The 15,145-nt window shown below is 37.0% G+C and overlaps 1 protein-coding gene across 1 annotated transcript; it reads left to right on the forward strand.

The window, feature by feature from the left end:
- The first annotated feature begins 1,009 nt into the window (after positions 1-1,009).
- LOC114260710 (F-box protein SKIP14-like) lies at positions 1,010-4,667 on the forward strand. The gene is made up of 3 exons (XM_028200875.2): positions 1,010-1,492; positions 1,762-2,733; positions 3,217-4,667. Exons 2-3 carry the CDS (start codon positions 1,804-1,806, stop codon positions 3,772-3,774), a joined length of 1,488 nt encoding a protein of 495 aa, XP_028056676.2. The 5' UTR covers positions 1,010-1,492; positions 1,762-1,803; the 3' UTR covers positions 3,775-4,667.
- Positions 4,668-15,145: the final 10,478 nt, after the last annotated feature.

Here is a 15,145-nt window from a genome sequence, read left to right on the forward strand (position 1 = left end):
TTATATTGCAAGATTAACAACTTCATGGAGTTTATGTGCTGTTTGGATGAGAGTGTAGATTGTGTGAGAGGACGATAGTTATCCGATGCATTAATAACGCAAATTGTGTGTTATTAGTATAAAGTCATCACAAATTTATGGACTTTTTGATGGTTACAAAATTTATGATTTATTTTACATGATGCCCTTTTGATTATGTGACGATTTAAAGATGACAAATTTCATAGCTTAAAATACTTTCAAAGTTTGAAACATTTTATGACTTCACAAACAGGATTTATTTTTGTTTTTTTTGGATCAAATAGATTTCATCAATTCCCCCCCCCCCCCTTGTGAATTCAGAGTCATACATAAATGTTTATAGCGTGAATCCATGCAATACAGCGAAAATTCATGATAGAGATTAATTTTCATTTATTAAGCATGTACACTTGAACATTTGGCATGAGTAGATGACATGCCCAATGTAGGAAAATTTACCGGAACAATTAAATAAAAAATAAAAATCTTGTTTTTACTCAAATTGTAGACAAAATAACTTGCTATTAAAATAGCATATATCACGGCTTATTTTGAAAAGTAAGTTAAAAGTTAATTTTTAATTTTTTTTAAATGTTTACAAAAATAGAGAGATGATGTGACTAAAAAAAATAAAAAAAAGTTAAAAAATTAACTTTTAACCCACTTTTCAAAATATGTTACATCTCCTATAAATCGAACATGCTTAGATATTTAACTCTTCGACAAATGACCTTAAAAGACTAGTTATTAATTTCAAGAATTTTTTTTTTTTTTTAGTAATAAGATTCTTTTAACAATGCAATTATTAGTTTTATTTGGCTAAAGGCTTATTTTCCAACAGATAATAAAATTTTAAATATTACAAGTTAATTATTTTTTAAACTCTTAAATGATTTGTAGTCGTGAAATGAATTTTTCACTTAATATGAGAATTTCATTATTCTTTAAAAAAGTAAATAAAAGATCAGATTTTATGTCATCATATAATACATTCAAACAATTTGAAATGAAAATCACATTCCGTGCTTAATTTTTATCTTCCAAACATAGCCTTATTAGGAGAGACAAATAGGGCTCGCGCCACATCTTTTCTCTTCCCTCCACACGCGCCGTTCACTTCACCCTCCTCTCTCTCTCTCTCTCTCTCTAAATTTAGCAATCGTCTTCGATCTCTATCTCTCTCTGGTTTTACATTATGTATCAAACACATATGTATCTATAGCTGTATATATGTGTGTGTATATATATGTATATCTGCAATTTGGTCAAACTTGTGTTGGGGTTAAATTCTTTGTCGTCTCTTTTCTATTCCCACTCCAATTCTGATTTGAATGTTGTTTTACTCGCAGGTCTCTAATATATTAGCATTATCTTTGTATATAATGCCTTGTTTGTACCTCTCATCATCTAGGGTTTCTCTATATCAAGCCCTCTTCATTCTTTGAAAACCACCTTCTTTGGCAAATCACAGGTCTGTTGTTCAATTCCATCTTTATCTTCTTGCTGCCTCGTACTCTTCTTAACTCTTTAATCTTTCTACATGATTTGATGCATTTGTATGCGTGTATGCATGTTTTTATGATTTTCTTGATGTTGCCTGAACCCTAGTTTTTTGCTTCCCTTTTGGGTTTTTTAAAGAACTTTTGGTGCTTTGTTTTAGTTTGCAATCAAAAAATTGAGGGTTCTTTTTGTGTAATAGGGTTCTGATTTGGTTGTTTTGTAATCCACTCTTTGTCATAGGGTTTGTGTTTCTTGCTTTTGGTTAAGGTGGGTGGATCAACAATGGCATTGAATCTTTCAAATAACTCTGTCGTTCCGGATCATCCGTTGGAAGAGAGCTTGTTTTCTGGTGATGGGCACCTAATTGAGGGATGCCCAGATAAGAATTCTGCTGGTTTTGGCAATTACAAGAAATTCAATATGGAATTTGAGAATTCCGACGAATGCAAAAAGGAGAAAATTGAGAAGGTCTCTGATGATATTCTTGATTTGTTGCCTTCTGATCCGTTTGATATGGGTTTGAATACTACTCTTACAGCAATTAGGGGTTGGCTTGAGGATATTGAGAATGATTTGGAGTTACATTCTCTTGGGTTTGTTACTGATCAAGATGAGGTGGAGGTGGGAGAGGATCGGGTATTTGCGGGACTGAATTTGGTTTGGAATGGTGCTGTGAAGTTCCATCAGGAGGCTGATAATCCGAGGAGCCAAGAGGCGTCAATTGGGTCTGTTAAAGAATTACAGTCTGGACTATGTGATGGTGGTGTTCTGTTGGATGACAACAAAGAGGAGCTTGTGGGTTTCAGCTATGATAAATATTGGGTCTCCAACTATGATAAATATTGGGTATCCAGCAATGCTGCTAAAGAATTTCAAGGTTGCACTGAAATCCATTCGGATGGTGATGGTGATGGTGATGGTGGTGCTCCCCATGATGCTTTGTTTTTTGCTCTTGGTTATCTAGGTGTGAAGGACCTTCTGTCGATTGAAAGGGTTTGCAAATCCTTGTGTGATGCAGTTCAAAACGATCCTCTTCTGTGGAGGAGTATTCACATAGATCAGCCATTAAGTGACAAGATCACTGATGATGCTCTATTGCAGTTAACTAGCAGGGCTCAAGGCACTCTTCAATGCTTGAGTCTAGTGGGGTGCTTGAGGATCTCCGATAGTGGATTGAGGCGTGTGCTTGAGCGCAATGCAGGGCTGACAAAGGTTCGTATTATAGCAAATAAAACTTTGTTTACGCTGTGATTTTGTGTTTATTATTTTTGTGCATAAAGTTGTCCCAATGTTTCAAACACATGATAAATGTAGTTATGTTGTTGTTCCATATAGCATAATGTGAATTATGTATAGAAGCTTTATTAAACACAAAGGCATGTTTCAATTGTAATGGGACGTTCATACAACCTTTATATGTATGAACATCAGTTGTGCCAAATTTCCAACAGCATAGGTGGCCTAACTTTATTAATTCATGGAAGTAGTACATCTTAGAATCATGCAATTAATGGCTGCTGGTATCTTTCAAGCAGTTATGCTCTCTGGAAGTCCAATTCATGCTCATTGAGGACTGTTTTCTCTTTGTTCCTCGTCATTTAATCGTTTAACATTATATTCATTTGTAAAACGGGTTACTCCTATTTAATATCTTTATGAAGTCACTTTCTAAATCTGTGTTCTCATATCATGCAGCTAAGTGTGCCAGGATGTGTGAGACTTAGTGTTGAAGGTATCTTGTGCAACTTAAAGGCCTTAAAGTCAGCAGGAAAGCTTGGAATAAAACACATAAGGGTTGGTGGGCTTTATGGTATAACAGATGAGCAGTTTGAAGAATTAAAGTCTTTACTAGGTACAGATAACCATAGCCAGCCCAGTGCCCACAAACCACGGTTCTACCACGGTGGGCAATTGTATCTCTCTTGTAACGATGACCGTGCTATTGACATTGAGGCATGCCCAAAATGCCAAAAACTCAGACAAGTCTACGATTGCCCAGCAGAGAGCTGCCAAGGAAAACATCAATCCACCCAGTCTTGTAGGGCTTGTACAATTTGTATACCTCGGTGTATCCATTGTGGGTGCTGCGTTGATGGCTGTGATTATGAGGAGACATTCTGCCTTGATTTGCTTTGTCTGGATTGTTGGAAGCAGATTCTGAAATGTCAAAATAGGCAGGAAGAGATGGGTGCTCACTCTAAGTGCACTGTTTTTCACCAGCAGGCAAGGTACCATTTTTGCCTTTATGGCTAGAAGAAATTGATGTCGTGTATATGCTTTTTTGGCTTGTGAGTTATGGGATATGAACTGCATGATTGGCTGTCCATGTTTTTTATGCAAAAATGGAAGCCAGGTACGTACTTGGTTGAAGTCGTGGAATCCTGCAATATCTTGAATGCTCATGGACGTAGAGAAAAGAGCACCAACATCACAACTTCGATTGTCGCTTGGGCTTGCGAGACCTGCTCCATTGATGCATTTGATGGATCTCAGCTTCGATGTATTCTGTTTCTCCTATGGGGGGTTTAAAAAGAAAGCAAAAGAAAATTTCAAAAATTTATGTTAAAACAATAAATCTCTCTGGAAAAACTGAGAGAATATGGAAACAAAAATTTGGGTATGTGTGTATGTTTCAGTGATACTTGCCTGCCAGGGGAAATTGCTGTTTGATTCTACGTTGTTTGGGACTAAGGGCTATCTTTTGGTACAGTTGCAAACATATGTAGGTTTTGCATCGTAATGAAAAAGCCAGAGGACAGTGAAATTAATTCAATGATTGCCTGTGGAAGTGAAGTATCTTATGTGTTGTTGGATGAAATTATGGAAATAACGTGTTGCTTGTAAAGGGGTGTCATTTACTTGGCACAATGCATTTTCAAGCTGGAATTGCTGGCAAAGATGGAAAGATATTCGAGGCGTTCTCTTCTTCATGGACATTGCGATGGTGGTGAGGTGTGGGGTTGCTATTTGTGTTGCAAAGTCTAGATATTTTATCAATTTAAGCTAACACAAGTTTATGAATTTAAGCTAAAGTCAGCAAACACTGGTTTGGCCTGTTGTTATTCCTTGCCAAATTTAATATCTGGTTGTGATTGCTTAAAATCTTTAAATGTTGAATAATGATAATATTCATATTGTTATATTCATTTGTTGCTCTTCTGTCTCATAATTCCTTGCCTCATTTGGGTGTTGTGAACAAGAGTTTTCTATGAATTGTTAGTCGTTGGCAGTCTTGTTAGTTTCCATTACATTAGTATATGCACGATCACATATTCCTTTATCGTATCACCATTATATTTTTGGCACACAAATGAGATGCTTCTTTGTGCAGATTGTTGAATATATATTCAGCCTCCGTTTGGCAAGTTGGTTTATGGGTTTTTTTGGCTATTTTAGTCACAAAAGACAAAATAGGCTATTTTAGTCACAACAAACAAAACATCACATCTAATCCATAATTATTACAATCTTCTCTCACAAAAAAAGTTTAAAAGTCAAAAAGTCCTTTCCAAACTAAGTTTTTTAACCCAGGTTAAAATAGTCAAAAAAATAAAAATAAAAAAACCAAAAAAAAACCAAAAAACCAACCTCCCAAACAAAGCCTCAGTGGTTAGATTTAGATTTTATCTCCATTGAAGTTAAAAGCTAAACTAGACAAAGAAAGAGTTGATGGTTTTTTTCTTTTTCTGTACCCTTTTTCATTTCAACCAGCTGCAGAGTTGGCATGGTTGTTGAATATACAAATTGGAGTTTGAATTGGTGGTTGCTGTACTCTGTTAATGAATTATCTCCTGTATCAGTTGCTTTCTTTGCTTTGAACTACTTGGTCTTCATGAAATGTATGTTTGTGGGATGAGAAGTCTTCTTTTTGACAGAGTGAATTCAAGATGCTTGGGAGCATTAAAAAAGTTTTGGGTGCTAGTGTTCGTTACGCATGTACTGATGTCATTACTTCTAAATATCCTTTAATTAAGGTGGGTATATGTACATATAAAATCCAAGTTAAGCATGGCGTATGTCATGGTATGGATGATGGCATGTCGTACTGCTAGATTACTGATTATTTGACCATCTTATCTTAAATGTCGCGAACAAAATCAAATCAAAATACCTCCTTTCATACACCAGAAAATCTACTTGTACGAATTTTTTCACAAAACTTGTGAATGCCTGTGTTGTTGTTTACAAGTAGGTGCACAAGTATTTTTGAAGATTTTGTTCAGAGGGACCCGCCTTTTACAAGACAATTTTGCTTTTTTTTTTAAAAAAAAAAATTTAAATAAAGCAGAACTAGTTTGGAAAATCTACTTTCCAACCATTGTTGTTTGGTGGGAGATACTTCTTCACCTAGTTCGTTCCTATCCAATACCTGCCAACAGTAGTCGTCACCTCCACTAGTGCTCGAGAACATATTTATGATTTTTGTAAAAAAAATAAAATAAAATTCAACCCTTTAATTTGAACAAAAAATTAGTATTTAATTTTATGTTAAGTTAAAATTATAATAAAAAAATGATACAAAGATGCCCACGTAGGGAAACCTATGGTTTGGTTATAGAAAAATGAACGTACTTTTTAGAAAATGAGTTTTCTGATTTTGTCTTTTTTTTTTTTAATCAAAAAGTTGAATATTTAATATATTTTTTTTTTAGAACGAATATTTAATATTTTTTAGATGTAACTAACTTCAATATACTTAAAAAAACACAATACATATTGTATTTTTATGTATTTCTTAAAATTTTAAAATATTTTTTTTACAAATATTTTATTTTTTAAATACATATAAACTATGGGTGTGGGGGTGGTTGCTATGTGGGGGCACAATAGCCACTGTTGTGCGAAAAATTGGCTTGTTTCAGGGCCCATTTCGATAATCCAAACCGTTCACATTTCAGAATATATCAAGTAGAACATGCCTGTAAAAAATCAAATTAATCAGATATCGTTTACCCTTTCATATACTCACATTTGTATTCATTTTAATATTTTATATCAAAATTATTATTTATTTTTGTATATACAAATACTAGCCTATCACCCGTGCTATGCACGTGGTAATTATAGATATTTATATTTGTTTTAGATTTTTTTTAATATATAAATTATGTTTCTTAAAATTTTTTATAAAAATAATTTAACAATCTTATCACTAATCATAGTGTATGAGAGAAGTTGAAAAGGGTACTGCAGTAATTATGCACGGGTTGTATCTATAATAATTTGTATGAGGAGATTTTAAATGCTGATTAGTAAATTTTGACGAAATCAATAAATGCAGCCATGTGGAAAGACATGTAGATTGGAAAAAGTTAATAAATGCTGATCAGGAGATTTTGACCAAATTAATAAATGCTGAGCTTTTTTTTTTTGAATAAAAAATTTAGAAAATTCAAATTGGGAGATTGGAGCTTCCATGCACGGATTGTGTTTACAATTATCTATATATATGAATTATCTATCACCCGTGCTATGCACGAAATAATTATAAATATTTATATTTGTTTTAGATTTTTTTTAAAATGTGAATTATGTTTTCTAAGATTTTTTATAAAATAATTTAACAATCTTATCACTAACCATAGTATATGGGAGAAGTTAAAAAGAGTATTGCAGTAACTATGTACGGATTGTATCTATAATTATTTGTTTGAGAGTATTTTAAATGCTGATCAGAGAATTTTGATCAAATCAATAAATGCAGGCATGTGGAAAGATATGTGGATTGAAAAAAGTTAATAAATGCTGATCAGGAGAGTTTGACCAAATCAATAAATGCTGAGGTTTTTTTAAAAAAAAATTAAAAATTAAAAAAATTTAGATTGGGATATTGGAGCTCCCAGATGCCTTGGAGGTTAAAAACCCAATTTTGCTTAATATATAGGCCTCGTTTGGGAAAGGCTATTTTAGAGGTTTTTTGGCTTTTTGACTATTTTAGTAGGCTATTTTAGTTTTTGTGTTTGGGAAGATGAGATGGATTTTTAGTTGAGTTGTTGTATTGAAAAGTTTGTTGAGATGATGTTTGAATTTAAAATGACAAATTTGTCCTTAAAATTATAATTTTTTAAATTGATAAAAAAGGACAAAACTGTAATTTCTAATGTGATGTAACAACTTGTCACTTTGACAGTGTAGGCTGTGCATACACTGTCATGGCAGTACACCTATTTTATTTATTTATTTTTTGTTGAGTTTTACTGTAACAACCCTCGTCACTTTTTACCGATTAACCACTGATTACTTGTCACGACCCAAACCCGGCCCTATGGGTTTAGCACCATAACCGGCCAGTAATCCGAGATTACCGAAGGCCTACAGAACAGTAGTACAGTAAAACAGAGTACAGGGCCTGGCGGAAGCCAATACAGTAAATAAATAATGTCCATTGAGCTGTGACAGTCTGTATGCCAAAAAGATTTTTCTTATGCATTCATATAATCACAACAGTACAGGCTACACAAGCATTTACAGACATTCAGTACAGGGATCTAATCCCTTGATAACAGTACAGTTCAGTGAATAACAGTCTATACAGTAATACAAAACAGTAACAGGGACCAGCGGGGGAAAAGACACCCCAAGCCATAGCATGGCGAACTCGGAACCTCGCAGTGAGGCACGGTGGTTGGCTTGACAAAACTAGAATAACCCTGACGCCTCTAGCTTTGATCCGGTGCCTGTACACCTACATATATATATGAGCAGTGAGCTAAAACCCAGTGAATAACATAAAGCGTAAAGGGGTTTAGAATGAATGTCCTTACAGTAATGAAAACAGTTCATTTCAATTAGTATTTCAATTGCTCAGTACAGTAAACAGTCATATGTGGTACATCCATTAGCATATCAGTAACAGTAGGTCTTAAAAGACCGAACAGTAATGATGGCCATCAGTCAGTAAACAGTAGTGCCTCCACGAGGGAACCGACAGAGATCTCTGTAACAGTAACAGTAAACAGTAGGTGCTAAGGATGCCACAGTACAGTTCAGAAATAAAGGACATACATTCATTCAGTAATACCAGTTCAGTAAACAGTTCAGTTCAGTATTCAAAGGTAATCAGTTGAACATATCTTTACACAATTGTTACTCACAGAGTTCTGGACTACAGTAGGCTAGAGCGTCTCCTCAAAATGCCAACCCTATACAGTTAACAGATTGAACACACTCTAAGTTTCACAGCTGGGAAATGTAATAATTTAATCCCTAATGCCTCGGTGTGTTCTACATCTATCTCCTCAACAATATGCCTTACACTAGGCCTAAGAATGCCTAGAATGGGATGAGGATGCAAAGATGTGATCAGAAAACAGTTTCGAAATTTTCAGAAAAACAGATTCCCGCTCGAGCGCAGGTTTACCCGCTCGAGCGGACATGCAACAAAGGTACACGCTCGAGCGTCAACTTTCCCGCTCGAGCGTACTGTAAAAGTACTGGATGGATGAAATCTCCGCTCGACGGACGCTCGACGCCCGCTCGAGCTTGAGACACATGACTCCGCCCGAGCGCCCAATCCTCTGCTCGAGCGGACTGTAAAACAGTGCAGAGATACTGGATGCTCGGATTCCACGCTCGAGCGGAACTTCCCCTGCTCGAGCGGAAGTGCAAAATCTGGGAATTCCAGATTGCACCTCCAAGCCAAAACCCAGGTTCAAAAGTATCAAAACCGATCCCCTTGGGCTGAATTTCCAGAAAACACTTGTAAACATATAGAATAACACGGTTCAAAGCTCAATTTTGAGAAATCAAAGCCCAAGGGTGTTTAATTCAAACTCAATTTCAAACCAATTTCATGAACAATATGAACATGCAAACATGCATGAATTCAAATCATTTTGAAGCTCCAATTTGATGTTCTAAGGAGCCACTTGATCCCAAAACAAGTTGAAAACATGGACCATTACAAAATTATGAACATGCATGCACCATTTTACCATGAATTCAACTCGAAAACTCATTAATTCAAACATGCATGCATGAAGTGAGCTTCAATTCACCATTAATGAACCAATTCATGACTTAGCTCTACAATTAGACATGAACCATGCAAGAACAACTCAAAGACACAATTAAGAAGATGAATGATCTACCTTAGGTGTAGAATTAGGAGTGAGGGAGCTCAAATATGCAAATACACTTCAATTTCCTTCAAGTCTCTCAAGCCAATTCACAAACATGAACTCAATTCTCTCTTAAAGCTCTCATCTCTCTCTCTCTCGGTGGAACTCAAGGAAAAGGCTGATCAAATGTGTTATGTGGTCAAGTGTAAGGCTCAAATATGTTATATTGAGTGGGCCACTAAGAATGGCAATTGTGTAATTACGGCAACCATTGCAATTTAACTCATTTTAATCTAATTTAATCATACCTAATCAGTTTTTTTGATAATTACACCGTAAAATCACATAAATCATGATGATCATGAAACATCAATCAATTCCCGGTTCGGCCGCCGATAAGGCCTTCAATTAGCAGTTTAAACATGGAACGTGAACAGATCAAATAAACAATCAAACAGATAGAATACAGATTAACACTCATACTCGGTCAATTCAGTTCCAGTTTTCAGTCAGTCAGTTCAGTACTTTAATCAGCTCAGTTTAACGGTAATCAGTGTTTATCGGTAATCTATCAGTCATTAATCGGTAAACAGTATGAGGGTTGTTACATTACTGCTGAACTGAGACTGATTATGATTGGTAACTGAATTGATTGAAGTACTGAAATGACTGACTAAAATCTGGAACTGAATTGATTAAGTATATCTGTTTAATTGTATGTCTATCTGTTGACTGTTTGATTATCTGTTCATGCCTTTGTGTTTAACTACAAATTGAAGGCCTTATCGGCGGCCGAACTAGAAATTGATTAGTGTTTCATGATCAGTAGAATTTATGTGATTTAATGGTGTAATTATCTGAAAATCGATTCGGCATGATTAAATTAAGCTAAATGGTATTAAATTGCAATAGTTGGCTTAATTACCAATTTGCCATCCTAAAGGGCCACTTGCTAGGCACTTGTGAGACTTGGTCATATACATTGCATATCTTTTCTTCAGCCCTTTTGTGAGCTATAGCCGATTAGAAAGAGAGTGTGAGAGGGATAGAGTGATTTCAACACATTTAGCTTGGTGACTTGAAGAACTCGTAAGAGATTTGCATAATTGAGCCTCTTTGCCTTTGATTCAAGACTTAAGGTAGAGATTGTACCCTTTTGTTCATGTAATCAAGTCATATGTTGCATGGTTTATGGAAGTTTAGAGATTACGGGCATGAATTAACTTTAAATTGTTGAATTGGAGCTCATTCTATGCATGCATGTTTGAATTGTGAGTTGTGAGTAGATTTCATGGTAAAATGTTATATGCATGTTCATATTGTGTTTAAGTCCATGATTTCATCTTGTTTTTTGAACAATTGGCTACTTGGAGCATGTTTTGGAAGCTTGGAAGCTAGCTAAACTCATGCATGTCATGTTTGGATTATGTTCTTGAAATTTGGTTTGAAAATGAGTTTAATTGATCTTCCTTTGGGCTTTGATTTTACAAATTGAGTTTTAAATCATGCTAAACTATGAATTTTGAAGTGTTTTTCCAGAAAATGAGCCCATGGGGATCGAATTTGGTGTTTGAAACTTGATTTTGAGCTTGAAGTTCAAATCTGAGAATTCTAGATTTTGAACTCACGCTCGAGCGGGGTGACTGGCGCTCGAGCGTGTAATTCGTGCTCCCAGTACTTTGCACTGTTTTGACGTCCGCTCGAGCGGAATAATTGACGCTCGAGCGGGACATTGTGTCTCACGCTCGAGCGGGTGTCGAGCGTCCAATCGAGCATGGATTTCACCTATCCAGCACTTTTGACTGTTTTACAATACGCTCGAGCGGTTGAGTCTGCGCTCGAGCGGAAACCTTTGTCTGCATGTCCGCTCGAGCGGAGTAACATACGCTCGAGCGTGACCCCTGTTTTCTAAAAATTTTGAAAATGCTTTTAAAGTGCATCCTCGCATCCTCATCCCATTCTAGGCATTCTTAGGCCTAGTTTAAGACATCTTAATAAGGATATAGATGTAGGAACACACCGAGGCAAATTAGGGATTAAGCTATTATCTTTCTCAACTGTGTAGCTTAGTGTGTGTTCAATCTGTAAACTGTGTAGGGTTGGCGACTGGGGACGCGCTCTAGCTTTACTGTAGCCCAGAACTCTGTGAGTGTCACGACCCAAACCCGGCCCTATGGGTTTAGCACCGTAACCGGCCAGTAATCCGAGATTACCGAAGGCCTGCTTAACAGTAATACAGTAAAACAGAGTACAGGGCCTGGCGGAAGCCAATACAGTAATTAAACAATGTCCAATGAGCTGTGACAGTCTGTATGCCAAAAAGATTTTTCATGCATTCAAACATATACAAACAGTACAGTCTATACAGAATTTACAGTCACACAGTACAGGGACCTAATCCCTTGATAACAGTACGGTAAACATTCAGTCTATACAGAACAATTAGACAGTATGAAGACAGGCGGGGGAAAACAAACAAAACACCCCCAAGCCATAGCATGGCAACTCGGAACCTCGCAGTGAGGCACAAAGGCTGGCTTGACAAAACTGGAGTCTAACCCACGCTCCTAGCTCCGATCTGGTGGCTGAGCACCTACATATATATATAAACAGTGAGCTAAAGCCCAGTGAATAACATAAAGCGTAAAGGGGTTTAGAATGAATGTCCTTACGGTAATGAAAACAGTTCAATTCAATCAGTATTTCAGTTGTTCAGTACAGTAAACAGTCATATGTGGTACATCCATTAGCATAACAGTAACAGTAGGTCTTAAAAGACCGAACAGTAATGATGGCCATCAGTCAGTAAACAGTAGTGGCTCCACGAGGGAACCGACAGAGATCTCTGTAACAGTAACAGTAAACAGTAGGTGCTAAGGATGCCACAATACAGTTCAGAATATAGGACGTGCATTCATTCAGTTAACAGTAATCAGTTCAGAAAGCAGTACAGTTCAGTTGTTCAGAAAATAATCATTTTTGAACATATCTTTACACAATCGTTACTCACAGAGTTCTGGGCTACAGTATGCTAGAGCGTGTCTCCCCAGTTGCCAACCCTACACAGTTCACAGGTTGAACACACACTAAGCTACACAGTTGGGAAAGATAGCAACTTAATCCCTAATGCCTCGGTGTGTTCTACATCTATATCCTCAACAAGATGCCTTAAACTAGGCCTAAGAATACCTAGAACGGGATGAGGATGCAAAGATGTACATTTAAAAGCATTTTCAGAAAAACAGAGTCCCGCTCGAGCGCACGTTTCCCCGCTCGAGCGGTCATGCAACAAAGGTACACGCTCGAGCGTAAACTTCCCCGCTCGAGCGTGCTGTAAAAGTACTGGATGGGTGAAATCTCCGCTCGACGCTCGCTCGAGCTTGAGACTAGACTCCGCTCGAGCGCCCAATCCTCCGCTCGAGCGGACTGTAAAACAGTGCAGAGAGATGCTGGATGCTCGGATTCCACGCTCGAGCGGCATTTCCCCCGCTCGAGCGGAAGTGCGAAATCTGGAAAACCCATATTGCACCTCCAAGCTCAAAACTAAGTTCAAAAGCATCAAAACTCGACCTCTTGGGCTAAATTTCCAGAAAACACATGTAAACTCATAGTTAAACATGATTCAAAACTCAATTTGAGAAATCAAAGCCCAAGGGTGTTTTATTCAAACCCAATTTCAAACCATTTTCCAAGGACAATCCTCAAACATGACATGTATGATCTTTAAATCATTTTAAAGCTTTAATGCTGTTTCAAAAGAGCTCAAGCCTTCAAAAATAAGATGAACTCATGGAGTATGATCAAAGGATGGACATGCATGTGAGAAAACATGGACTACAACCTCAAAACTTCAATATATGTACATGCATGCAACAATTAAGCTTCAATTCAACATCTAAACCATGTCTTGGCTCTACACTCCATCAATATGACATGAACCATGCAAGAGTCAACTTAAAGCATGAACAAGAAGACAATGGAGCTACCTTTAGTCTTGTAGTTCAAGAAGGGAGCTCAAATTAACAATCAACCTCAACAATTTCTTCGATTTCCAAGCAATTCCTCAAGATGAAAACCAATTCTCTCTCTCTCTCTCTCTAGGTCGGCTAAGCACAATGAGAAATGGCTGATGAAATGTTCTTCAAGTGTGTACATAAGGCTCAAATGTGTGTATTGAGTGGGCCACTATGGGTGGCAAAATGGTAAATAAATCAAACTATGCAATTGATCAATATTGACCTAATTTAATCATACCTAATCAATTTTCAGATAATTATACCATAAAATCACATTAATTCTGAGGATCATGGAGCATCAATCGGTTTCTAATTCGGCCGCCGATATGGCCTTCAATTAGCAGTTTAAACATATAAACATGAACAGATAATCATACAGTCAAACAGATAGAATGCAATTTAACTAACATATACTCAATCAATTCGGTTTCCAATTTCAGTCAGTCAGTTCAGTACCTTAATCAGTTCAATTCTCAGTCAGTTATCAGTCATTATCAGTTCCGTTTAATAGTAATCGGTGATTATTGGTAATCAGTCAGTCATTATTCAGTAAACAGTATGAGGGTTGTTACAGTCTCCCCTCCTTATAAAGAGTTTAGTCCCCTAAACTCGAGTTACCTTCATTCTGGAAGAAAACAGGATTTAGTGGAAACAGTTCAGGATATCTTTTAGCCATGTCATCTTCCCTTTCCCAAGTGGCATACATGCCACCATGGTTTTGCCAGTCAACTTTCACCAGCGGGATCTCTTTGTTCCTCAGTGTCTTGATTCGTCGGTTTACAATCTGTATAGGTCGTTCCTCGTAAGTGTAGTCATCACTCAACACTACGTGGGTAGGCTCTATTACATGGAACGGATCCCGGAGATAATCTCTTAACATAGAAATGTGGAAAACATTATGCATGTGTTCTATTTCAGGAGGGAGCGCAACTTGATACGCCACCGGATTGATTTTCTCAATAATCTCATACGGTCCGACATATCTCGGCGCTAACTTGCCTTTGACTCCAAAACGAGTCTGGCCTTTCATTGGTGTCACTTTCACAAAAACGTGATCACCCACTTCATACTCTCTGTCCCGTCTTCTGACATCTGCATAACTTTTCTGTCTACTCTGTGCAGTTTTCAGTCTCTGCTGTATCAGTTTCACTTTTTCAGTTGTTTCATACACAATCTCGGGCCCAAGCAAAGGCCCATCTCCAGCTTCTGCCCAGCAAATTGGAGATCTACATTTTCTGCCATACAATGCCTCAAAAGGCGCCATACCAATACTCGAATGGTAGCTGTTGTTGTAGGCGAATTTAGCTAAGGGCAAGTGACTTTCCCAGTTTCCCTGAAAATCAAGGACACACATTCTTAATAAATCCTCCAGAGTTTGGATGGTCCTTTCTGATTGGCCATCTGTCTGAGGATGATAGGCACTACTCAGTCTCAGTTTAGTACCCAGTGCCGTCTGTAGGCTTTGCCAAAACCTCGATGTAAACTTCGAATCCCTGTCAGAAACAATAGACACAGGCACTCCATGCAGTCTCACAATCTCATCAATAT

The sequence above is a fragment of the Camellia sinensis genome, chromosome 1, assembly GCF_055761805.1.
Source record: "Camellia sinensis isolate YWXY chromosome 1, ASM5576180v1, whole genome shotgun sequence".
NCBI lineage: Eukaryota > Viridiplantae > Streptophyta > Magnoliopsida > Ericales > Theaceae > Camellia > Camellia sinensis.